This window comes from Ambystoma mexicanum, chromosome 14, assembly GCF_040938575.1.
Source record: "Ambystoma mexicanum isolate Mex_15411 chromosome 14, UKY_AmexF1_1, whole genome shotgun sequence".
Lineage (NCBI taxonomy): Eukaryota > Metazoa > Chordata > Amphibia > Caudata > Ambystomatidae > Ambystoma > Ambystoma mexicanum.
This window is the reverse complement of record NC_090940.1, coordinates 646,860,025-646,886,967: the sequence shown is the minus strand read 5'-3', so window position 1 is coordinate 646,886,967 and position 26,943 is coordinate 646,860,025. Positions and strand designations below refer to the sequence as shown.

Sequence of the window (26,943 nt, the reverse complement as noted above, 5' to 3'; positions counted from 1 at the left end):
GACTGAGCAGCCAAGAAGCGAGCAGGGCACCATACTCCTAGGACTGAGCAGCCTAGAAGCAAGCAAGGCACCATACCCCTAGGACTGAGCAGCCAAGAAGCGAGCAGGGAACCATACCCCTAGGACTGAGCAGCCTAGAAGCGAGCAGGGCACCATACCCCTAGGACTGAGCAGCCAAGAAGTGAGCAGGGCACCATACTCCTAGGACTGAGCAGCCTAGAAGCAAGCAAGGCACCATACCCCTAGGACTGAGCAGCCAAGAAGCGAGCAGGGAACCATACCCCTAGGACTGAGCAGCCTAGAAGTGAGCAGGGCACCATACCCTTGGGACTCAGCAGGCAAGAAGTAAGTAGAGTGCTTTATCTGTCATACTGAAGGTTTGGCGCAATAAACATGCTGGGCACATTATCCCCAAGAGTATGGGCCTCATTACGAGATTGGCAGTAACCCACCGGTGGGTTGCCGCCAACCCTGTAACACTGTTTCCGGCGCCTGACTTCCCGGTGCCACCGGGACATTACAAGTCCCAGCGATCAGGAAGTCAGTCCCTGGAAAATGTTAGTCCCTATCCATGTGGAGTCCGAGAGGACTCTGCGGTAATGGGGACTCGGAAGCAATGGCACCGGTGCTTCTGTGACAACTCAGCTTTCTGGGATTGTTGCACCAGGCAGGTCAGACATGCCGTGCGCAGAGGCCCAGAAAGCAGACTTGTAGTCTGCCGGTCCGGAAAGCGTGCCTGTACGTTGCTACCGGCACCATTATTTCCGTGCCGGCAAACTAATGAGGCCCAATGACTTAGAGCAGAGAATCCTGGGAACAAGAAAAGTTCCTATAATTAGTCCCTTTACATACTTTGATTGCGTCCACCCTGACACTTAGGCATCTATTGCATTTAATGCCTTTAGGTGTTAAAGAAACCCATGCCGAGAAAGTCAATCCAGGTTCTGAACTTTACATTGTGTCTTCTGTGCGTTACTAAGCCATTCCACCCTGGACTCTTGGACATTTGTCCAGTGCCCTTGGAATTCATGCCTGTGTCCATCTCCATCACCTGCACTCGGTTTTCTCTTCCCCTGTGGCTGTGCGACAGGTCTTGTTCCTGGCACATGCAGGCTCATGTGTTTCCAAGTTCTGCCTGCTGGAGGATCTGTGCCCTCTTTTGCATCAACACACAAAATAAGAGAAAAAAAAAACCAAAAGGTTTTAGTAATGGCAGCAAAGACGAGATCGTTGGAACTAAGATTTTATTTAGTTACATGTATGTGAAGGGCGCAGAGAAGGACAGCATGGACAGATCATTAAAACACAAGGCACACACATGATGATATGGACACATGCGATACAAGTTCAGAGATTACATATATTCCATAATCCGCTGACAAATGCTGTCCTGCAGCTACAAAAACACAATATTTACAGCAAGAATGATTCGGAGAAGATCAGACCAGTGCATGCTTCAGTTTTTTGCTTGCTAAATAATAATCATTTCTGTTTTTATATAGTGCTTCGAAGTGCTGTAAAAAGAAGTGGCATTATTACCCAATTTAATGGTACTCAGTTTATTGACCTCAGAAAGACTAAGGGCTGAATGGACCCTGCCCAGGTTTGAACTTGCCAAGTGCATGCTAGGTCCATGTTTAAGACAAGCACAACTTGGAAGCCAGCCACCTGGAAATGGCAAGGTAGAAGGCGTCCACCTGCCACACCTGCTGGTTCCTCTGAATAAAGCCTGCAGCCTTACCAACAGGTGCTTCAGGCCTTCTGGATCAACAGCTAAACAAGCTCTTCCAAAGCAAAGCACTCCCAACAAGGAGGCAGGCCTTGGCACCAGATCCAAGCATAGTCTTCCATACAACTCCCTCTCCAGGCTTTGCCAAAGCCCTCTGCAAACTGCGCAACAGGTTATGGATTGCACTGTTGCAGGAATAAGGGTGGTTTTGATGCGAAAGTTCCCCATTAGGCTGCCAGAATGAGACTATATAAGCATCCCTTTATATAAAATAAAAATAAAAAAAGAATTGGTTATCCATTCTCAACATTCTGGACACTCCTTCATTAAATAACAGTTGTACATAAAACGTGAGATCAAATTAATTTTGGCATAAACACTTGAGACATTATTACTACTCACTAAATTAGTTCGACATCTTCCAACTTGATACTCAAATTACTCTTCCAATTAAGTAGTGCAAACATGAGTCTTTCCCATCGCCAGATGCCGTACAGGGCTACGGTGTAAATCACCAGGCATATTGTAAGTGCTCAACAAATGCACGCTTCCAAAGGAGATCTCTTGCGTGCTTTGTAAAGAAAAACACCATAGTTAAATTTGAAGGAGTTGGGAGAATGCCGCTGTAAATGGTTTTGCCCGACAGCAAACACCGCCAATACCTGTGGCACAAGGCCAATTTCAAGACATCGCCAATACTTGAATTGTAGGTCTTCGATTGAGAACTGATCTTTCAGAACAAGCCATTCGGCCAAATGATTGGTCTGATCTTTGATTTCATAGTAAGACACTATGTTTCAAATATTTCCCCAAAGGTCTTGTACATTCAAGGTCTACTATTTCTGGGATACACGTTCTCTTAATTTTTCCAAAAACTTTTGAAGCAGCGCTATCTTAAAAGCCTTCATTTTCTGATCGCGTTGCAGGCTACACCATCTAGCTCACTGCATCCCTTTTTAAAACCGTAATCATTAGAATTTATACACATGAACCAGTTAGTGTTTGGATCACTTTACAGAATTCATAAAAACTAGTGGAAATGTTAGATTCCTGCCAACTATTGCCAAAGCAAAATTAAACTGACTTCAGTAACCCTCCACACTTAAAATAAGTGCTCATGCATGGTCCACTTTATTTAACCAGGCTTTCATTTTTAGCAACACCACAAATGGACAGAATTGTAAACCACGTAAATGTTCATTTACAAATTCCGTCCGAGATCCACTTTCTTGGCAATACATATTTATCATAATTCTTCTTCATGTTCTAAAGTTAATAGGAGACAAAGCAAAAGTAAGAAAATCTTGCAGCGTTCTATTCAAAAGGAGTTCCTCTATTTCATTGACCTAGGTTGGATAACCTTATGCTCTCTTCCAATCACCTATTCTGATACCATGAAATTTGCAAAACATTTTCTTTAAATGGGCATTGTAGGTTAACGGAAAGCAGCTGCTCTGTTTTCTCCAAGACCAAAGCACTTGAGGACCCACTGTTGCATAAAACAATGTATATCAACTACTGCGCAACGTTCTGAGGCAACACAGTATTGCACAAGCACGACTTCGATTCCATATGCATTATAACCTAAATTGCTTCTCCTGCTTTTTACCAAGAAGACAAACCTTGGTGGATGCATGTCCAGTGCATGAAGATCACCTGGCAGTGAGGGGCCATCTACAAGAAGGATTACGTATGACATTATCATGTACAATAGTTTTGATCGCCATTGGCATCTATAATCTGTAGCTTGGAGATAGTGGGTGAAAAAAGGTATTGCCGAAAGTAGACCAATTTGCTGAAGCGTCCAATGTTAATGCAGAAGTGGAACGCTTCTACTATCGTATTCTCCTAAATACCTGCCGCTCTATTGTAGAAAATATACAGAAGCACCTTAAAAAGGTGCAAGACCCCCGTCTCTCACTTTATACATATAAATATAAAATAGGCACATAAAAAAAAAATACACAAACTTAGCAAAATGTATAGGTAAGAGGACCTTCTGTTTGGGAGTAGTACAAAGGTATGGCAGTTGACTTCTGTGATTAAAACAAAAGTTGTATGAACAATGGCAATAGCAAGCAAATTAGAATGTAAAGACAGCTGTTATATTTATCACATAATGTCACCCCGATAAAGTATGAAGGAGACCGTTATTGTGATCAGCTGAAAGGGTACTTGTGTGATGCACACTTGGAACGGTAAAAACAACCCTCGGAATTGAACATTCTTAATTTCAGTGGCACCTACTGTTTAATATCATTAGACTTCAATTTAAAACAAAAGTTGTGCTATTATCCCCCATATCCGTATTATCCCCCATATCCGCTATGTACAACATGGTGCAAATTCACTGTACAGGTTCAGCTCAGTCTGAACCCTCAGAGGATGTCAGATGTGGGGAATGTGACAGCGTGCGTCATTCATCCCAGTACCCAACTATGTGCGCAATTAACCGCAGGTCAAGCCTCGAGATACAGTGACGTCAGAATGAGATTTCTCGCTTGAGACGGAGGATACGCAACAATGTAAAAGCAACAAGTACGTTACAATCTCCTCCAACAAAAGCTGTTCCGCAATGCCAGCAGTGCAATTCTTTGTAGCGTTTCATGATAGTGTGATCTATTGTCCCAGGTAAAGATACATCTTAGTTATTAGCTAGTGCCCAGAAAGGGCCGGTCTTCAAATTTCGCTTCATAGAGGCTGGGTAACCGGATGCTTTCCATTTTATGCATATTTCTCCCATCGTTTGCGGCAACCTTGCAGTATTGCAACAAAGAGCTACTTGAAACGCAGCTTTACCGTGCGCAGCTGTGTTAAACGGCTCCGCCATGAGGATCCACTATGAAGGCTGGTTTAAAAGCTTTAGAAGTCTTTTTATTTGGTTTTCTTCTTTGTTTTATTAGCTGTAAAATACAAAAGAACAAATGTTTAGAGATTTTTGGGGTATTTGCAACGAAAGAAGTCAGGAAATCGACAACAATCGGATTAACTGATTTTAAGTTGGTGAAGTGGGAATACTATTATTAGATGAAAAATGTGTCAATCCACAAAGGTATTTTTATTTAGGGATAATAAGTATGATTTCAACCGACACGTCACAATTTAGACTTGTGGAAGCCGCATCAGTGTCACAGAAACCGAATGTGCAGAAATGTAACTTATGAGCAAGTAGGGTTCATCAACATATGTTATTTTGTAACCCTAGACGCTCACACTGCCTATTTTGTACAAGACAAAGTCACATGGTTAGACATTCAGTCATCAGTGACCAGAATAGCAGATCACGTGAAGAGTTTCGCTTTCAAGCACGATGATAAAAGCAAATAGTCATTACAAACATATGACAGTTAAAAAGAACACGAAACAGAACGGCAAAATCACCAACCAGAGTTTTGTTAGTTGGAAATAACCACCAGCTGGGTCTTTCTCTGACTATAAAAGGAAATATCTTATGTATGCAAGTCGCGGAGAACCATGGAAAGAACCATTATATTAATACATACATGAAAAATTCAATAGATTACTTTGTTTTCAGCATTCGAAGCACAAAGAGTGCTTTACAATGGCAAGAGTTACAGTTGTGTAGAAATGTCAATTGTAGCGTATCATGAGGCAAATAGGACACCCATGACTGATCCTTAAGGCGCTGTAATTCAACTCCAAAACTAGAAGCTGGTCAGATTGGCCTAATAAGCATGGTTTGAAATAGCATGAGAAATCGAGGGGGGAATCCAACGAGCAATTTAACAATTTGTGTGGCATGGCCTAAAAATACATGGAACTAAGGAACCTTTAAAAGATGCATTACCTAGGTAACTGATGGAGCTGTCGCACAGACACAATGACAGTTATCTTACCTGGTGTTAAAGGGGGTAAAATCTATTTTAAATGACTAGAACTTGCCGGAACAACATACCATATGCCAATCTAGTGCCCTCACTCTGAATAGGATAGGAATAACCATAATTACATTGACTCCATCAAGGGTCGGGCATGAAAACACACCAAAGAGTTGTGTTCTCAATAACCTTTTTCTTTGATCTAGCAACATTTCTTTTCTTATTAGACTGCCTTTGTTTGAAATGCTGAAAGTTCCACTTTAGGGTGAACAATTTCCTGATGATCCAAGTTTATAACCATCCCTTTCAGTGGTCGAGAGACACTGCAGTGCCCATCTGATGCTTTTACATGTGGAAAGCACTTCAGTTGTGCACTTATTTACATTGAACTTATGTATACACTGACAGGAATAGTAATTCATTTCTCGAGATTCTAGTAGCAGTTAGTTTAGATTTTGGTTATGTGCAGGTTTTTGTGACATGACACTTCCCGTGCCAGCGTTACATTTCATCCTCACACCCCCACTCATTGGACTTGAATTGGCCATATGCAATTGCGAATTCCTTTGTTTATAAAACAGTTCTTCCTCCAACCCCCCTTTTTCCCGGGAGAAGTGGAATGTGTGTCGTTCTTTGGTAAGAAGATACTGTTGGCATATATTGGATGATTAACTGTAAAATTGTTTTGGAAATGTATAGAGAAACAACCTGAAAATGAGGATTCATAATCCCTGGAAACATTTTGATTTCACACCTTTCTTGTTCTAGAATGTCTTTTAAAAATATTGACATTCATATAAGGGTACCCGTTCAACTGTGAAGTTCAGCTAAGAAACCATTACAAAGAAGTGTTGCAGTTGTGTAAATATTAACACTTTTGTAATGAAACAAGTGAATGAATCATTCATGATCACCAGTGGTTGTGACATTCATTGTTATTTGGTGTGATGATTTTGGGCACCATCAAGAGTGGAATTATTAAGAATTCTTCATATTTGGTTGTCGAAACATGTTTATATCTACGGCAATGACACGGTTATGAGAAGCCTGAATTTCCTCTGCTTCAACATTTTATGTCTTGATGGATTTTACTCGAACGCCCACAATTTAGTAAAACTCTTTCTTCGGTTACTGAAAAGCATTGATATAGGGTTCGGATAAACACACTCAAGATACAATTGTTGGTACCGCCCTCTGCCCCTTGTCCCACCCAGGTTTTTATTGCTCTTATATTTCTACCCATGTAAGTTTTGAAAATGAATAGTATTGCATCTCGTGCCCAGTTTAATTCCTATGGCCCTTGGCATTGTTGCCATTGTTTTCAGCTGTGGTAGGATTTGAACAACCCCATAATGAGGTTGTTTTAGGGTGCATGTTTCATGCCCATGTTTAATGAATTGTTGGCTGCTTATCTTTTGTGAGTGGAAAACCTTCACAAGGACTACGAAGAATTGTGGAAACATCTCCAAATACTCAACAGGGTTTGTACTTTGTGTTGTGGTAAAATTAGAATTTACTTTGGGTAACCTCCATATGTCTTTTTATATCTTAACTATTTATGTTTGAGATCTTTGTGCAAACAAATCTTGCCAACAAAACCATACAGTTACCTTCACGCAATTTGGTTGATGTACTGCTCATTCAAATAAAATAATCAGTTTCTTTTTTTAAGTGCCGGCTACTGAGCGAATTTGTTTTCTCAGCATAGACGGTCTCCATTAATTTCCCTAAAATACAGCTTGATTGGTCAGGTTTGTCAGATTTATTTTTATTTCTTTTTAAAAGGGATATCAAATTGTGAATAAGTATAGTGAAAGCAAACACTGGAAAGCAGAGATCACCCTCAGATTTGAGGACCACATCAGAAAACATACAATAGTCTCTTTCCGAGTGTGTGGGTTTTATTTTGCTACCGGGCAACTACTTTCAGGAAACATTTCTCTAAAATGTTAAGGAGTGGAAACGTAAATCTCAATGATTAAAAAGTTAAATTGTTATTTTTTCATTATTTTGGTCTCATGATATTTTAACAACGGCTATAAAGGACGATTACACCATTCTTCTTGCTATCAATTGTCTCCTAGCAAAGACTAAGACCAAGTCGAACCTAGCTATTTATTTTAGTCTTTTCATCCTGATGTAACTCAATGCTAAAGGCTGCATCCACGTGTCAATACCCAAAGTGAAAAACGTCCAGTATTACGAGCAACAGTACAGAGTAGGGGCAAGAAAGAATTGAAGAGTCTTGAATGCTTTTATTCAGTTACTGGTTCTCTGGAGACCCGGTGTGTACGCCCCACCATTTGCCCTTGCCCATATGCAAAGGCACATGTAATTTGATGATACTGGTTCAAGTGTCAAGTTACCAAGAAAAATATACAAATGTGTTTTGGGCTGAGCAGCTTGGTGTCAAAGTCAGCAAATCTGCATGTGACCCGAAAGCCAGGGCAAATATCACATAGAAACATGTCAATTATGTCCTACCATGGAGAATCTTCCAACAACCGTGGTTTGCCAATGAACATGATAACACTTACCACACAAACCAAGGACAGGTCTATAAAGAAAGAGTGATGAAGGCTTTGGTGGCATTGATAAGATATCAAGAAAGCTCAGACCGGTTACTAAAGACAGTATACAAATGTTACGCACAGAGGCAAGCCCTTGCAGCAGGGAATTTGTAAGCTTGGAGCCCATGAAAACCCAAAGCAAGCAAAAGTGAGATTAAACACATGGTCTCCATCAAGTTGTAGGGTTAGTACAAGTGATCATAGTACAGTTTATTGTGTCATTAAGCAAGCAGAGCGAGTCCCGAACACCAGTTAGTCACCACATAAGCACATTTACATACCTCATTGAACCACACAACTCCTGGCATTGGAACCAGCAGTGGTATTGCCATGCTCTGTTATTGAATAAAAACAAGAAGAGACGACAATGTATTGTTTCATTTTAACATCAAGGGAGTTTGTGACCACATGCATTGTGCAGCATAATTAATGGAGGCACTGTAATGTACAGGTTGCCTACAAGCTATGCAGCTTGGCTCTACTTCTGAGCCCGGATGATTTTGCCATGATACAGGACAGGCTGCCCTTACAAAACCATATCTTTGATTGGCTGCACAGCCTCATCCTAGACTGGGAGAAAGAGTACAGATAACCTGCTCTGTGATTAACCCACTCGCAACATTCATCCGAGTATGGCCATCTCTATAGAAGATAGAACAGATTTATCCATGATTAAATGCTATTTGACAACAATGTTCAGAATATTTGGCTCCAGGCATAGATTATCTTTAATAAGTCCTTTATTGTAATACTTACCTACACAACTAATTGAAATACATGTTATTGGTTTCTTTCACATCTTTTATTCTTCTCCTCGATTCTCTACTCGCACATTATTCACTCACTTTATGAGCATTGGTACAACTGCAGGGCTTGCACAATTCACTAGCCCACTCACATTGGCAAAGAGATTGTATGAAGGGCACGTACCATTTGCATGGCACTTGACCTTGCTTGAGAGTACAGATATGTTTGAAACTTGACATTTACTGTAAACAAACTGTGTTTGCAGTAAATGGCAAATAAAGGTTTCACAGTGCATGGCTGGCCTTTGGGTGGCGCATTGCACCAAATACGAAGTGTGCTTATAGTGACATACACCATTTAACTTAAAGCACAGGTAAATATTTTGTCACCAGTCACTTTGTGGCAAATGCATTTCTCCTACATTGAGCATGTAAATTAAGGAACTCACCCCCTACAAGTCTAGTGGGATCTTTAAGACGGTGCAAGGCCTGTCCTGATATGTTCACAACATTCCAAGCATTTTCCCTCCCTCATCTCTTCTATAATTGTAGGTTTCATTCTTTCTGATGGAGCTTCTGTTTCGTTGTTCATGGATTTCCAGGGTCATTTTCCCCCCCGGATATAAAATGTGTCGTTAGCACTGAAGAGATCATCACTTGGTAAAAAAGACCCTGTTCCACTTCTTATTAACTTGATTTGGTCTTGTATGGGGAATACTCAAGGAAGGATTCCAATCTGTACCTTGCATCGCCAATGTCACCGCTTTGTATGATGATGCAGAGGACACGGAGAAGGGATTACCACAAAGACCCAACATGTGCATTCCTCCCACGGGACACGTCTATTGCCAGAACGGTATTAAATTCTGCAATTTGCACCTTTTACCTCTCATTTCCAATAAATATGGGTTTGCCCCTCCTCTAATGCTTTCTCAGGGGCATAGATGCACTGTGCACAGTAGTAGTAGTAGTAGGTACAGGCAGTTTATGTGCTACAATCCCAGTTACCTCCAGCAAGATTTTGAAAAACTGATGAACACAGCACCTCTTATTTCAGCATTTGTTTTGGGATGTCGGTTTAATTTTCCTCTAGCTTCATCTATTAGTTACCTAATATGTTAGAATATGGATATTCTGTGATCTCTTCATATATGTAAGACGACGGACAGCCCATATGGGTGTTTTAGTCCCACCCATTTGAATTATACTCACTCTACACCATTTCAAACGTTCAAGTGTTACCCAAAAAGCTTCCCTTCTCTGGACTACACACTTGGACCTTTTAAGCAACAATCTGTTCTCACCTTAACATCCTCCAGTGTTTCATGTGGCTCTATGTACGCAGAGTGTTGTTTCCAACTTTGATCTTTTCCCCCTTACATAAAAAAGAGCTTTATTTGAGAAGGAGGGTCTGCAAGCCTTGTTAAATAATGGTGCATCAGCAGCTGGACCAACCAGACTTTCTGTGGTGGGGAGGAGGGTGTAGGACTCATTTTTGGGGTGGGGGTGAAATGTTGTCAAACTGTTTTGTAAGAAGCCAGGATTATTCTCACAACCTGAAGTACCTCTTGACGAGAAACCCCCAAACGTGGCAATTACTTAGGAATCTGCCATCAGAGTCAGGCAGGGGGAAAGCAAATACCCCTTCATGGTGACGGAGGAGTGGCAACTCCCGAATATCTCAGACCCCAACAAAAAGTCTTTGTTAAACCGACTATGTAAAGAATTTTGCGATCCATTATGAGAATTAGGTGTACAATGACAAAGTTAAAATGTAACTGTTAGTTTTACTTTTCATTCCAAAACCATTTTCCCAAAAGGCATTCAGCATTCATGGAGACACTCCGTGCAGCTGGAAGCTCCTGCCACCCTGGACAATGGACCCCCATAACACTGCTCAGGCAACTGCAGAGACTAGGCCTGTACGTTTATATGTTTAAAACATATATTCATCTAGAATGAGAGAGGCCTTTTTGTATTTGAGGTTTGGGTAAATCTAATAACAGGACAACTTGTATCCACTGCCGCAGGGTTCGAAAGTGCTGGGACCTATTTCACTCCTGCTGGCAGCCTTTAAGAGCTTGATACCAACAGCTACCAGAAGATACTCTTGGCTCCACAGGCCAACCGGCGCCATGCAACATAACTATGTGATATTTACTATACAAGTTTGGGGAATGTGCATAAAGGAAGATAAACCCCACATTAATGAATATTGGAAGCATAGTGGATCATGCGTATTGGCACGTTCCATCTCGAGCCAACATCTCGCTCTTCTGGGCAAGAGTTGGCATGTCTCAGCAGCAGGAGTTTGGGCAACTTGACTTGTGGGACTCTTTGATAGAATAAGCATACTTGCCCACCATTCTGGTGGTTTGAACAGATGACAGGATTCTGTCTCTAACATTTATAAGTCCTTGGACAATTAATGATATGCAAAGCACACAGTACACAAACTTAAAGCACAAGGACACATGAACTGGTTTTAAAAATTAACATCTGCACCAAGTTAAATAAGAATGAAGAGGTGACCCACCCAACCACCCAGACCAAAGAAGCAAGAGGTCAGGGAAACCAGCACACTTGTGAAACGGGTTACCTTCTGTACTGTGGCTCTGCTTTTTCTTCCTCTGTGACCCTGACCGCTTTTGTCCTTTTGTCACAGATGCTGTCCTTTGAGGGACTGTAGCAGGGCCAGAAGTTGCCATCACCTGCTCTTCGGAAGCCAAGCTTCCCTGAGATGTGTCGACAGCCTGCTGGGCGATAGGTTCTGTCCTTTCTGTCCCCTCACTGATGATGGATGCAGTTTCAGAACCAGACTGGTCTTTGGCTGGGGTGAGGAGGACACTTTCCTTGCTCTGCACTTCCTCAATATTTTCAGTTGTGTTGGAATCAGTGATCTTCTGGACCACGTCCTCAGATTTTGCTGTATATTTACTTGAAAGCGATTCAGGGTAATCTTTCTCTTTGCCAGTAGAGGTCTTTATTTGAGGGGCTGTGGCAGAGCTTGATCTCGCCGTCGCTAGCTCTCCCGACCCTGGTCTTACACGAGATGTGTCCGTCACCCCAATGTTGCCGTCTGTTGAGGCGATGCACACAGTTTCCTCCACACTACCTTTCTGAGGAGGCATTCCGGCTTCACCCCCCTTCTCTTTCGCACAGTCATCCCCCGAGATGTTGAGCAGAGAGAATTGCTTCTCGGCAAAAAATCCACTGGAAGCAGAGAGTGATGGACATGCGCTGAAGGAATGGCCTTCAAGGTCTTCCTCACCAGGATCTAGCGAATCTGTGGAGCTCTGCCCAGCAGATGTTCGCTTTGAGTCAATTTCCACATCACCTTTGACAGCTGAACTTCCAGAAATGTGTTGCTCTGTATCTTTGGCGCCCTCTAGCAGAGGGGAGCTGGAGCTGCAAGTATCTTCAGAAGGTGCTTTGGGTTCCTCAGTTATAAAAATGCCTTTCTTTGCTTCTTTTTCTGCATCACCGCTTTCCCCTTTGAAAGTAAAAACAAGACTGGTGTGTTAATAGTGCACTATGGTGATACAAGCAGAGAGGTCCTGGTACAAGGAGCCAAGAATTACACATTCAAATGCCCCGACAAGCTCCTTCCACCTTCTGCCTCGGTTATTAACCCATTATAGATCATTTGCTGCCGAGCAGTTTATATAAAGCCGCTCCCGCATGGATGGAGTAGCTGTACCCACTTTAGAATCTTGGCCTTACCATCTGCCTCGGGCTGGTGAAAAGCACGGACAAGCAAACCCCATTCACCCGTACGATCAAGAATGAGAATGCCCAGCCCCTAAGACTTGGCATCCAGAGTCCCAAAGCGGTGCTGCACACATGGAGTAGGAAACAAGCACTGGACCAGAGATGTGTGGTGGTGGTGGTGGTGGTGGTGGTGAGCAAAGAGGCATCTGAGAAACCTACCAAGGAACTATAGAAGGAGAGAGTGGTGTGCAACCAGTTTCATTACAGCATACAGGCCCATGGGAGTGTTTTCAGCTACAGAGAGGTCTAGACCAACATACTCAAACATACCTTTTCCTGATAAAAATTCCACAACTCCCTGTGGCATACATGATAGACCATATAACGCGGCGATTGGTGTACGTTCTTGTAGATCCGATATGGCTTGGCTTCCTTGATGTTGGCCTCTTAGAACACTGACAAAAGGGTGCCTGCTTGTTTTTAGACTCTTGGCATGTCCTCTACAAGGAAAAAACCCTAGCTTTGGCGCCACTTTGGGAAAAGGTTACAAAAACGGTAGAAGGCTGTTCTGGCACTTTGCCATGCCGCCCACTTACATTCTATTACGCAAGTTCCTGTTTTCCCTCATAGGTCATTAGAATTGTGCCATTAATCAATTAAATGTTACAGACTATCAAATGCTCAAACTATGCAACAAGCATAGAATGTGGGCATGGTCCTATGGAGCTTCAGAGCGTTTCACAACATTTTATATCATGGCTTCTAGTGATGTTGCAATACAGTACCGATGTATCCAGATGTAGTGTTGAAGCAGCCTTGTAGCAGCTTCAGATTCCATGAGAATGGTGCCCAGATGTTTCAGGCCACCAGTGACATCAGGGCCAGATGAAGGGTATTCATGAGCTGGGGGTGTATTTTTCACAACACCAGCTTGGACAGTTGATCTACTAGACCCAATGAAATCAGCCGAGGCCAGTTATGGCATTGAGGTCAGGATCTCCAGAGTCTAAGAACCTCTGTTAAATGCCGAGCAGCACCAGTGATGCGCAAGAACCGTCGGGCCCGCTAAATCCAGCACCCTCCTGTTACACTCTCAGATTTGTGTTGGGTTGCGTCGACTCCCCTTTGTTCCACTAAACCCGGCACCCTCCTGTTCCACTCTCAGATTTGTGTTGGGTTGTGTCGACTCCCCTTTGTTCCACTGGGCCCTGGACATAGTTGAGGGCGGAAGACTCACGACTCCAGGGGCGATACGTTAGTTTGCGCTACCCAACTAGATCCTCTGTCAAATCCAGTTGTGGCATAAGCAGATCTAGTATAGAAAGGTAAGTGCTGGTCCTGAAAATCAGGTGGCCTGAGGCAAGATTGGCCCGGAGTGTTCCACCACACTTTAAATTGGTGCAAACTCTCCTGGTGCAGTGGCGTTCATATTTATATAACCCGGCACCGCCCTACATGCAAGCAGTCCCCGCTCCCACCGTGCGTCTTATTTACCGGCATGCTCTAATTTTCTATGAATTTGAGCTCCTCGAACACTGCCCCTTCTCACCAACACAAACGCTTTATGTCCTCTACGTTTCCATGGCCTATCGGAGAGATGCGATAGGCAACCAAGATCATGCTATTCGCAGGATTGCGTACCTGCCAGAGAGGCTGCCTGGAAGCAATCCATATCGGTCTCTTAGCTTACCAGGGCAACAAAACAATCTTGCGTTGGGAGGTTAACAGTCAGGTGGACAGGCATCCCGTTTCTATAGATCATGTTTTGGGGATGGATAATGGCCTTTCCCAGGTCAACACCTAAATACAGATGTGCCAAACAGACATTCAAAATTCCTATTCACAGAGGTAGGCGTAGAGTTGATCTTGTTAAGGGAACAATAGGCTTAGAGGCCTGAATGCAAGATCAGCAGATCAAGCGCTGCACCGATAGCAACGCTGAAGTGTGTGCCGGGGAGGGCGGGGGTAAAAAGGGGAGGAAGGCATTTAAGTGCGTCTTGGAGGGGCACCACAGGGCATAGCTTAGGGCAGGGTTAGGAGATGGTGGGAGATGGGGCAGAGAGCCCAAAAAGGGATGCAGACGCCTGAGAACGAGGCCGGAGGCATAAAGACATGCTGGCATTTTAGACCAGATCGGTCTTCCATTCGTAAGAGTTTGAAGATATTAGGTACATTGACTTAGGAAGACCGCTCCCGTTATCTCCATGCAGCCAAAATCCTGCGTCTGTAAGGGCCAACTAAGCATTATTGGTGGGTGAAAAGGAAACTTAACCAGGACCATCGCAGTGGCCACATGACATGATAGATGATTCTGGTATCTTCCAAGTTGATTTACCGAAAACAGTTCTATCCGCATGATAAGACATCAGAGCTTTAAAGAGTTCACAGATTACCTGCATCTGAGAATTCCCACCGGCTCCTGTTAAAATGCAGAATTGAACGCAAAGCTTTGTTAAGTTGTATAAAATTCAGTAGCACAAAATCTAAGCAGTGTACACGTTTGCACATGTGTGCACGTCTCAATATTCATGTGGGCACCATCGGCTATTCCAGATCTCAAAACATGAAAGGAGCCGCCCTTGCCAGGCACCTTGATGCTGAAGTGTTAGGTTTGCCCCAAAGAACTCTCTGATCTATCAAAGCTCAGACTATCGCTAACCAGCCTCAGATACCCTTTGACGACTAATTCTCTGCAATGACCAGGGATTAAAGACAACACAAAAAGGGAGTACGAAGTGTGGAAACTAGCGCTAGCAGAAAAGCTGGGACTGTGGGGTGTCCGGAACTCAAAGCATGGAATCAGATTTCCAAGACTTGGACCAGCAACGCCTACCGCCGACAAAATCTAATAAACTTGGAAGAGATTCCAATTCAGCCGATATCTTGGTGCCTAATAGATATACTTTTTCTAATCACTGTCGATTACTAACACAAAACACAGTAGACGTACAATAATTAAGTTACGTCTTGGTCGTACCAAAAAAAAAAGAAAAAAATAGACAAGTGGGTTGCTGTTTTACAATGTGGTCTACATCTCATGCACTATTTGGATTACGATATTTTTAAAAAATGTAAGAAAACTCGGGATGCACCAATATTGTCGATTTTTGGAAAGAAGTTAAAATCATGTTCTTGAAGACAGAACCTAGGAAAAGGACTATTTTCATTTGAGTAACCAAGATTCTTGGGTTGTGCATATCCAGGATATGCTCGTGTGCAATCTAGCCCCTTTTCATGATCCAGGATTAGACTTCAAGAATAGCACCATTTTAGACCCAGCAAATATCAAAATATTTAAATTTTAAAAAAAAATGATGCATTGAAATGATTGAGCCAATACTTTAAAAACACTGCAGATCAAACTCAAACCATCGTTTTCTCCCCATCTGGGCCATCAAGCAAGGAAAAAAACTATATATTCAAAGCCGACTCAACCTCAGCCAAAAACAGCTGCCCAGACAAATGTTCTAGGCAACACCTCTGGGGGTCATGGACTCAAGCCATGCTTCAACGCTGTCGGGCTTGTTCAGTGAAGTGCAACTTCAGTTCCTATACTCAACCTTTTCATGCATCACTTTTTTTTTTAAAGGTTTTAGATCCAGATCACGCACCACATGGTTATTTTGACCTTAACCCTGGAAACACCTTATTAAAGAATTCAGAAAAGAAGGGAGCATTTAGAAAGTTTTAAACCGCAAACCCATCACCAGCAGCAACCAAGAGGTGGAACAAGACCCAGAAGATGCATGCAGTCACAAGCCGTTACCTTCTCCAGTTTCTAAGAGTCTCTTGTTCTCAAAGTCAGACCATTCTTGAGCTAGTTTGGGAGCAGGAATCGCCACGCGTGGCCCAGATGCATCAGAGGGAGGCACAATCCCCGGCTCTTGTAGGGTCATTTTCTCCAGAAACGATTGTATTTGGAGATCACTGCCTTCTTTAAGACCGGATGCTGGTGATGAACTCAACGTAACAGCCTGGCCGGTCGGTGTTAGATCATCACAACTTCCTGTTTTTTTATCTCCTTCTGTGTGACAGACCTCAGAGGCGTGAAGGACATCTGCCTTTGGCTTTACCAAGACTTTCGGACCTTGAGGTTCATCGTTGGAGTTCTTATTGACTGGCTGGACAAAGTACTTACCTGCAAACAGGCCACTTGAAACAGCGACAGAAGGACTTAACACAATGGGAGCGTTTCCAGATGGGCCATTGGACAATGCATTCATAGACGATTCTATTGGACCTTCCTTTTTAGAAAGGGGTGGAGCAATGTCACGATCGCCTTTAGGAAATGGGGGGCTAGCGACCGGCTGTTCCTCCGCACCTGGCAACAGAGGACTGCCTGTGGCGTTGGAATGCGTAGCTTGACTGCCTGTTGCGGATTCAGGCGCCACCTTCTTCCCAACATCCTTTGTCATAACAACGGGTTTCCCTTTAAAGACATAAGAAGATGACCAACACGATTCAGCACTGCCCACTTCTTGGATCATTGATAAAAGCATGGACCATAATTCATTAAAAAATGAATACAAAAAAACAAAGCCTTTACAGCATATAGTCTGGGCGAGTGAAATAGGGGGCGCTCGGTGTATGCACTTACTGTGAGCACTAGGGAACGGGCCATGCCAGACTGCAAAATCCAGTATAGACCTGCAAAATGTGACCGGCCCAGTGTAGCAGCTGTGAATGGGAGGTGTAAAGTGCCTCACGGACACTCGTGGCTTCCCGTGCAATCGTGGAGGCAAGCGTGAGAGCGGGCAGTGCTCTGTTCATTAGGTATCTGTGGATAACAGCACACCTGGGCTTCTGGGGGAACATTTGAGGTTAACACAGACGATGAGGAAGGGGGAGTCACAATGGATGTTGACGTGAGGTGCAAGCTTCATTTGGGGCCCAGCAAATATTTATCAATCGCCACTGCTCTGTGCTTTTTAGTTCAAAATCCCAAAGATTCTACATTGGAAACGGGAGGGGTGGGATGGGTCAATGAGCTTGTGTATTCATGGGTCTATGCTGGCTCTGGCATCCCTGGGCAGCACTTGAACAACCGCAAGTTTAGTCAAACGACTGCATTAGAGCCAATTCTTAATTAAGCTTCCCCCACCCTACTTCGGTGTGGAAAGGCCCTCCTATGTATCGTGGCACAGAACGTGGACTGAGCAAGTGTGAAATGACATGTGATGGGATTCGGCTCTTAGCCAGCGTTTGGTGCTATCCAGGTATGGTAAGCTTCTCAGAGGTGGCTTATTTCAAATACTAGAGTTCTTCCAGTGCACCACAACACTACCTGTACCATACCTCACGATTCTATTGCAGGGAGCCATACACAAGCCTAGTGACATTCCCCTACCATGCCCTGAACCTCTCCCCTACAACATTGAGACCAGAAGCCCACACTTGACTTCATGCCTGCACCTCAATAGTCGACTCCTCCCCTGCGTTGCTGTTCAAGGACTCGCCCCAACACAAACCTCTGCAAATGCCGCTCATTAACGAGGAGGGGAATAGGACTGTCACAAAAGGGGCATTGAGAATTCTCAAAGCTCTGGTTGAGATGGTTTGGAAACGTCAAGCTTTCATCCTCGAGAGATTCTTGGGAGAGTACTTTGAGAAGTGTGGATGTTTGCATAGACTGCAGACGTCAGTTCTTAGAAGACTTTGTGTGGGTGCGTCTTGTGGTGTGATGGCGAGGTTGCCAGATGGTTGGGGGTGGTGAAGAGCGAGCACCGAGAGAGACTAGTGTTGTGCCAGGATAGTGTGTTAGGGATGTTGTGTGTGCGCCGACTTGTGTGCGTGGTGCAGGTCTTGTTTTGGAATGTAGAGCGAAAACTGCCTGTTGTGGTTAAGTGGGAGCAAGTGGGATCTTTTCAAAGGGAGGAAAGAGTTCATTGTGGTGTTGAATGGTCCCTGTTGATGGGGCCAGTCTGGTGGTCCAACTAGTCCACAAAGGGGTTTGAGCCACGATATTGTGCTCCAAGATCTGCCATTAGAGCCGGGGGAGGCGAGGGGGTTGGGTGGTCTTGGGCGTCAGGAGCAATTAGGTAGGGAGCTCATTGGAAGGTCTACAACACTGTCGTGGTTGAAGGAGTTCTTCTGAGTTTGTAAATGTCCAAGAAAAAGTTGTATGCATGTGATGGCGGTTGATGTGCCAGTTTTCACAGAGAAGGTTATTGTTGAAGCAGGAGCTGTAATTGTAGACCAGGTGGAATGTGCGTGGATGTCGCAGAACATAGTGCGGTTTGCAGAGGGTCTCGAGTACTGATATAGGGGTGCTTGTCTAGCAGAAGCAGACCCGATGGATGGATGGATGGATGGATGGATAGGCTATTGTCGCATTGCACCCAGTTCTTGTGGCGCTATAGTGTTGAAGCAGCTTGCAGATAAGGGGAGGATGTGGGCACAAGTCATGCTCCAGTAATGAATTGGGCATCCAGACTGTTCCCTCATTAATCTCTGCAGTAACCATGGCATTGTCAATTGCAAACAGATGGACAGGGTGGAGTGGTGAAAGATATAATGTGTAGCACGGACTGCTTTCATCTTCCTAGAGCTCCCATTGATCAGGGACTACTGGATCAAAGTAAACTGTTGAGAAACACTCAGCACCAACAATGTGGCAGCAAGAGGGCACCAGGAATCTGACTAAGCAGAAACAACCGCCCTTGATTGCTGGTGTAAACTGCCTTCTTCATTCAGTGTGTGTTTGCAAATGTACACAACGTTCCACACACCAATATACTTCTCAAGTAATCCATAATACACAAAATATGGAAAATGTTTTAATTTTAATTGAAAAAATATATGATCCGAGTTGGGCGATGCAAATAACACCATTTAAACAGACAATATTTAAACTATATTTACATGCAAAGGCAATTTGCATAATCATTTTTTGTACATAATTTACTTATTCTTTTCTGCTCAATATGACATGCATCCAATTTTTTTTTTTACATCTTTGTCATGCATTATCAAACCATGCTAAAATAAGCTGCACATGCAACCGAGCTATACTAGCATCAGGCGATCAGCTCTTTGTTTCACCAAAGAGGTGTATTGACAAGTTGAGTTTCTTCACTCAACAAGCCATTTCTCCTCAATCTTGGAGAGCAACGCTTGCAAGCAGAGGGTTAGTGCACAAATACACACTCCCGAGTAACGAACACATAGCCGAACAACAAATTTACAAAATATACAATCTATTTTTGAGTTGACATGCAGAACCTCCAGGATTTAGTAATACGGTAGCCAAGCAAAAGCAGCAAAAATATTGATCAAACCCCCCAAAAAAATCAAAGAAAGGTCTTTGTTGGCTGCAAAGCATGCAGCGTAGTCAACAATCAACACAAAGTCTTTATCCAGCTGGAAGCGAGCAGGGGGATTAGTGCCTGGCCAAATACTTCAGACATATGCCAGCGCCTCGCTTACCCGAACCATGGCTCTCTTTCTCAGTTTCGGCGGTCGAACCTTTTGGGGCAGAGTCTGTATCGCACCGACTCCGAGCGGTTTTCCGGAGCTGGAAGCCTTTCCTTATATCCGAGAGAAGAGCGTCAATGACGCAACCCTCTTCCTCTTTTACCACGCCTTTACGAACTGCAAAAGAAAGGAGAGAAATTGGAAACCATGAAGACACTCGTATCCTCCCATGAACTGCAGGTGTGATCTTAAGTCACAAGGAATGGGGTTGGATTCACAAGTACAGATTCATATCGTTAATCACTTTGTATATATATTGATCTTGTTTTTTGTATACGCGATGTATATGTAGAGAGATCACTGCCGTAGCAGCATTTATGAATATTTTTAAGAATAGTTTGAGATAAAGCGGTGCAGAGTTAAAGAAACTCTCGGGAGGCGTGCCTGGTCAACTGTCGTGTAGGAGTTACATATGTGGTAAACGCACGCAAGCTAATGTTCCTAGCCTCACCGCATTCCCCAAAACCACCACCTCCTGTAGGCTGCAATATTCGCACCCCACTCACTAGTTTAATGCAATACAAACCAGCAGGCCATATAAAACTCAAAGCTCTAGCGCAAATGTAAAAATCAGTTTACATTGAAAGCACTGTATACCATAATCTTGGAAGGACGTTTTAAATTAAAATGTATTTTACTTTTTTTGTTGCCTAGGAACAAAACATTTTTCTCCCAATGTGTTTTTGGTCACATTTGGGTTGTCTTTAGCAGCATCTTGTTAGCATTAGGAGATTATTGGGGGCGACTGCCACACCACATCATGCTCCCCACCCACTTTTGGTCACCCCAGCACCCCTTCTTTTAGTCTGTTTTCACCCGAGTCTACTTTAACAGGGGAAACTCTCCCACTAGCCCACCACCCATATACCCTTCAGCTAGTCTCTTGCCTCCCAGCCTGTTCTAAACCAATCTGTTCCTGGTGATTTTATAGGCTACGATTTGTAGACCCCGTGCCCCTGCCAAGGACCCTCATGGTTCCTGTACAACTAAAGAAGGTCCATAGGCACTGGCCAGCCATTTCAGTTGCTAATAGCGGGGGCTTGTAAGGGCTCTGGCCCCTTGTGACCCGAGGCGCCATCACATCTTACGCACAGAGGTTTGCTACTGCTCGTCATATGGGAGGTCCTTTCATTTATTGTGTTTCTTTCTGTAGTTCTAAGACTCCTCATCTGTGGCAAGAGCTGCAAGAAAATAAATTTAGATGGAGGGTACTCATGCATTATGACAGACTGGAGTGCTTCAGCGCCCCGCAAACAGTCAGCCATGCCTGATGAGGGCGGAGTGTGCCTGTGGCCACGCCCCAGGATTGCCCTCCTGTACACCTCCCCTCCTTAAAAGGAAAGGGATTCATATAGAGCTTAAACTCACTAATCTTTCCATCAGGCCCCTTTTGCCTCTTGGCCTCGTCTTCCAATGCCTGCTTCTTCCGCTTCTCGGCCTTGATCGCCTGCTCTCGCCGGTCTTTATTGTCCTGCAATGAAACGGGATAGATCACCGTACGACACATAAAAAGTCTACATTCATGACGCCTCCTAAACATGTTGGTTTAGCAGCTCCTTGGGTGGAGGGGCCACCGTACCAGCCCCATCATGGCCTAGACATGGTTTGATAGCTAGGCTAGATTCCTAGACCCTGCAATTCATGGTGGTCTTCACCGCACCACCACCAACTTCAGAAAAAGGAAAACATGTGTGAACGCTTGCAAGGGTACACCAAACACCACTCTCATCATTTCACCCAAATTAGAAGGGTAGCAGAAATGACATCCCACATCATTTGACTCCACCCCCCTGGTTACGCCCCAGGAAGTGACATCACACAGGTTGACCCGCAGGCAATCAAAAGAAGTGCATCAAAAATACAAATAGTCAACAAGGGTCAAGCTAATAAGTATTCTAAAAAGGTACACAAAGATTGGTTCTAGAGTAGCACAGTGTTGCACAGGGGTCAGGGCGGGAAATAAATGCAAGGGCGAAAAGTTCCTTCGACAATTCCGGGCCACCACTACCAGGCTGGTTCAAGTAGGATTGGACAGTGGCAACAAAATAAAAATAAAAAATTATAATTAAAAACAAAAGAGCTCACCCTTAATGTTTGGTCCTATGCATTCTAGACACTAGGGCAATTGCACATCTGATATTTGATAGTCACTGGCGCACAGGTGTGGGACTAGAACCAATAGTGGTGGCAGGCAGCATGACAGTACATCCCAACAATTGGGCTCCAACACTTGTGGTACAAAAGTGATCTACTTGGCACGAGTCACAGATTGAGTGTTGTATTACATAAATTCACTTTATTGCCCATGGTAAATTGTGGGCGGGGCTTTACTACTGTTTGGTTGGAGAAAATCTCCACCCATCAGCAGGAGGAAATAGCCTACAAAGCTTGCTGGTAGCTACAAAAAGTAACCCATCCAATGCCAGTCGGTGCAGAGAGCAGGCAGAACCGCTTAGCCACTGAAGCTCAAAAAGGACAACTCACAATATAAAGCGAGTCCAAATGAACTTCAAAGATAACAATCCCTACTTGAAAAAAAAAACAAGCACCATTTACCAGATCCCAAAGCATAAGATGAGAAAAGTCATTGCATGTTCTATACATTTCATAGAGTGCAGAGAAACTACTGTCCAACTTATTTTCACGGACCTACATCTTGCAGCGAGATGTACCTTAGATAGGGACCAAGTATGATTCAATCGCAAAGGAGATCTTTAGAGCTTAAGCCGCGCAGGTATTTGCTTAGATTCATGAGGAATCGGGATTACTGGCACAGCCAGCAATGCCAATGCACAGCAGAGGGGGCACAGGACCTTTAAACACCCACCTTCTGAGCCTTCAGGAATAGGTCCCTAAAGGTTTTCATTGTGCTGAAGGACTCCTCCAATGACAGCCGGGTCACATCTTCACAAAGGTAGACAGCGAGACTGGCTTTCTTCTGCTGAATGGATTCCAGCTCCTCTTCCAGGGATCGTAAAGAATCAAGGCAGGCCTGTGGAAATAACAAAACATTTCAGCAATAATTGGATCACATTACATTGGATTTAAGGTCATGGTTTAATGATGCACTCACATTTTTCTAAGCACACCAAGATTGGGAACACAGCCTTGCTTGAACTGCAATAATAGTAACCGCAAAGATAATTTTTTTAAGGTAGAGTACCATTTAGATGGCTCATCGGCAGACCCCATCTTTTTGTGGCTTGGCTGGTAGACATTGCAGCAAGGCCTTTTTTCACCTGCAATCTAGGTCTTTTGGTCGGCTTTTTCTCAGACCATGGCCTTTTTGGTGCTGGGACACTTTTTGCGAGGTGTCTGGGCTAAGCCAGACTTCTTGGAGAGACTGCTTCTGATTGGGGTTATGGGGACGGGGCAATTACCCTCATTCAACCAGCATATGGGGCGTCAACCCTTATCTTTCCGGGTTTCGTGCTGAATGTCTGATAAATGCTGCACTCTGGGTACAGACAATATATACAATCAGCATGTCGGTCACCCTCAAAAACGTTCTTTAGGCCACATGTGGAGCGGGTCCTGAACAGGGATTTCTTTCTTTCGATCGCTTATCACCCACCAGAATATATCCGTGTTAAGAGGTAGATATTCATTTGAAGAAAATTCTTCTGAAGATCTCAGAGGAGAAAAACTTGAGGACACCTTCCAGCATGACATGAAGTTACTACATACTCCATGTCCCATTGGTGGGGACCAAAAGCACCCAGAAGGATGGTAATGGGCTACCTGATAGGTGCATACTTTTTATTACTATGAGAAAAGGGTTAACCGAAGATTCCCAGCCTGACGGGGAATATTCACAGCACATGAATCGATGAAAGATCCAATGCTGGAGAATGCACGACGACTAGACAACTTGTGACACAAGCAATCCGCATCAAATTCACATGTGGCAAAAGGTGCACACTTGCTTGAACAAACCCAAGTCAAATGTTAGGAAACGCAATCGGAAATCGGTACTGGCGCAACTTTTCAATTTGTTAAATCACCAAGTTTCGCATGTGTGCTTTCAGGTTTTGTATTTATCAAAAAATACTTTTTCGGCAGACCGTTAGGTGAGAAGCCTATTGGTTCAACAGACTTAATACTTTCTCCTGTGGAATGAATGAAGTAGTAAATTTGGGTGTCCAGACATTTGGTCGACCTAAAACTGGTCCAATGACATTTGGTCGACACAATTTGGTCGAAAACCAAATGGTTGAATTTTTTTTTTTAATTATATATTTATTTTTCGGGTTTTCATTTTTTACAAAAATGGGTTTTTAGAAAAAAAAGGGGGTTGGGGGAAAAAAAAAAAAATTCGACCATTTGGTTTTCGACCAAATTGGTTCGACCATTTGTCTGGTCGACCAATTTTTTTCGACCAAATGTCTGGTAACCGTTAATTTGCATTGCTTCGTTTGAAATGCATATATTGTTGACATGCAAGATGTCCGATCTACTGCTTAAAGTGCGGTTGTGAGGTTCCTTAAACTTATATTTATGTTTTTTTTATGTGGAAAATATAATGGTTAACGGTCTTCGATTTCAGGGAAAGATGAGGAGGTACTAAAAGTAATTGTCTGCATCGTCCTTCACTGGCACACTACACTACGGTGTAGTCAGTTTCTCGCATGGTCAATGTAATATGATCCTGGAAATGGAAGACAGACTGTTCAAATTAACTAAAAGGAGGTAGCAATTGTATTAAGACAGGAGAGAGGTTTTCGATCATGTTGTTTGAACAAGTTGTAAGATTGCAATCTGTGCTATGGTTTGAAATTGGCCGATGGTATCGCATAGCATCTCAGGATTATCTGCATCGCACAAATGTGTACACGAAGAAATACATATTTAGAAAGATTGGCAATTTATACACGATTCAGAGCAGTAACGATGTGTGTAACAAGGAAGCAACTTTTGGGATGGTAACAGAAGTCCTTTTGGCACCTCATGGCCTTGCAGGCGAGGGATACATGCTCTGATTAGGGATAGGAATCTGTGTGCTGGAGGATGCTCCTTTCTGCATCTTGTGGGGTGCACAAGCGTGATGATTACAAGTTGTAATCTGGGACAGAGGGCAGTGAAGCAGTTGGTTCATAGCCTGCCCCCGGTCAGTAAACCCCGGCATAGAGAAGGGGCGAAGGGTTTCCTCATGGGGTGCAGCAAACCGGAAACATTTCATCTTGCAAATCCTGCCAAAACATGTGGTGTGAACGCCCATTACCTGTCACCAGGCAGGTCTTGGCGTGAACTAGGGACAAATCAACTGCCCTTTGACTTTTCTGCAGGGATCTCATTAGCTGCTTTCTTTCAGGCGGTGGCAGCTAACCGTCTGCCTACCGCACACTCCGTGGTATCGGCTTCTGCCTCGTTCCCTCCATGAAGCAGCATGTGTGCATCTTTGGGATACTCGTGGGGGGTCCTTTTCTAGGGTCATGAAAAGAACTACAAATTTGTGTCAGATTAGCGCTTGTGTCGAGCCAAGAGTTACCACAGACCTCTCAAAGAAAGTCATTCTCCCCACATAGAAGTACTACAGGGAAAGGGCAATGGAGACATTGCAAGACCACTCATCTCCCCCCCCGTCCCTCCCGCGTAGGATGATTAAGCCACAGTAGGGATTGGTGAGGGGTAAAGGGTGGCAAAGCAGGTGCAGAGAACTGTACCAGAAGAACCCCATACCACACTCACGGGGATGCTACGCCGCAAGTTGCGCCAGACTCGGTCTATGGCAGTAGATAGTCAATGATGGCAAGCACAGAGGTGTTGCTCGAGCCAGATAAGTCGTCGAAGCCATAGCAATCCCGGGACAGTGGCTGAAGTGTTTGTGCGTGATCCGGCACTATGTCCCAGACAACTACTAAAGCATGCAGGCATCATGACTAGCACAAGAAACATCGAAGAGGCACAAACTGCTCTGCTGCCACCTCCACACAACTCCCCTAAAATGTTGCACCATTATGAACCTGGCCTCTTTTTGGCATTTTTACCATTACTTTCACCATCCAAAATGCTAAAGGTTTGTCGATAGTTTGTAATCATCTATTCAGGGTACAGAATGAACAGCTATATCGATCTTTGAGAAACAAGCCTTCGACAGTGGTTCCACACTCCACTTCTGGATACATGATCTCGATCCCTGGGGGATTGCTGAGTCTTTGGATTCCGTACTGGCAAGCATTGCTCCCGACACTAGAGACCCCGTTAGGAGCAGCTTCTCAAAGAGAAAGCTTGAATTGCCATGAGCTGCTATTGCCAAAGAGTCCTTCACAGCAGGCAACAGAGCACATACCATGACCATCAACAAGGGCCTTCGTCACAGGCCTCTCACATTGGAGACAAAATATTAAATAGGGCTCGAAGAGAGATGGTTCTCAGTGAGGAGGGGCGAGAACACAACATAAAGAGGGTCTTGCACAGTCAAACAGTACAAATGGAGGCAGGCTATAATGCCAAGGCGTACTGCCTTCTGAACAACTTTACAGATATCACAGCAGCGTTAATGAACCGGAGGGTAAGGGAGGATGGCAAATTCCATTAACGGAACTAAAAATCTACTTACCTGGATTGGTTTCTCATACTGCTCTTTCACATCTTGCATCGCTGCGGCGGACATTTTGCTCTGAATTTCTCTGAGCTTTTTCAAGTTTGCACTGGTTTCAGAGTAGAGATTGTCGATGTTAATTCTGAAAAATGTTGACAAATGAAAACCAGTAAAGGATATATAGATATAGATATATGGTAATTAGGTAGTTCTGGGCTAGCATCCTTCATGAATTTGATTTAATTGAATACCCCGAATACACACACACACAAGCCATTACTTAGGGACATAGGAGGTTACTTAGGTGGACACTGCCAAGGAAAACATCGGAGTT

General features: G+C 43.8%; 1 protein-coding gene across 4 annotated transcripts in view; it reads right to left on the bottom strand.

The window, feature by feature from the left end:
- Positions 1 to 1,227: 1,227 nt before the first annotated feature.
- Positions 1,228 to 26,943, bottom strand: part of INF2 (inverted formin 2) — a 220,202-nt gene continuing 194,486 nt past the window's right edge. For 2 of the 4 annotated variants that reach the window (XM_069638142.1, XM_069638143.1), the window contains exons 17-24: positions 26,628 to 26,751; positions 22,896 to 23,060; positions 21,437 to 21,539; positions 20,021 to 20,185; positions 16,362 to 17,024; positions 11,484 to 12,377; positions 8,420 to 8,473; positions 1,228 to 4,632 (exon numbers count right to left, since the gene is read on the bottom strand). In XM_069638142.1, coding sequence (XP_069494243.1) covers positions 8,421 to 8,473; positions 11,484 to 12,377; positions 16,362 to 17,024; positions 20,021 to 20,185; positions 21,437 to 21,539; positions 22,896 to 23,060; positions 26,628 to 26,751 — 2,167 coding nt within the window. In that variant the 3' untranslated portion in view covers positions 1,228 to 4,632; position 8,420. The remainder of the gene's footprint in view (positions 4,633 to 8,419; positions 8,474 to 11,483; positions 12,378 to 16,361; positions 17,025 to 20,020; positions 20,186 to 21,436; positions 21,540 to 22,895; positions 23,061 to 26,627; positions 26,752 to 26,943) is intronic. The other 2 variants (XM_069638144.1, XM_069638145.1) reach the window with 2 other exon arrangements.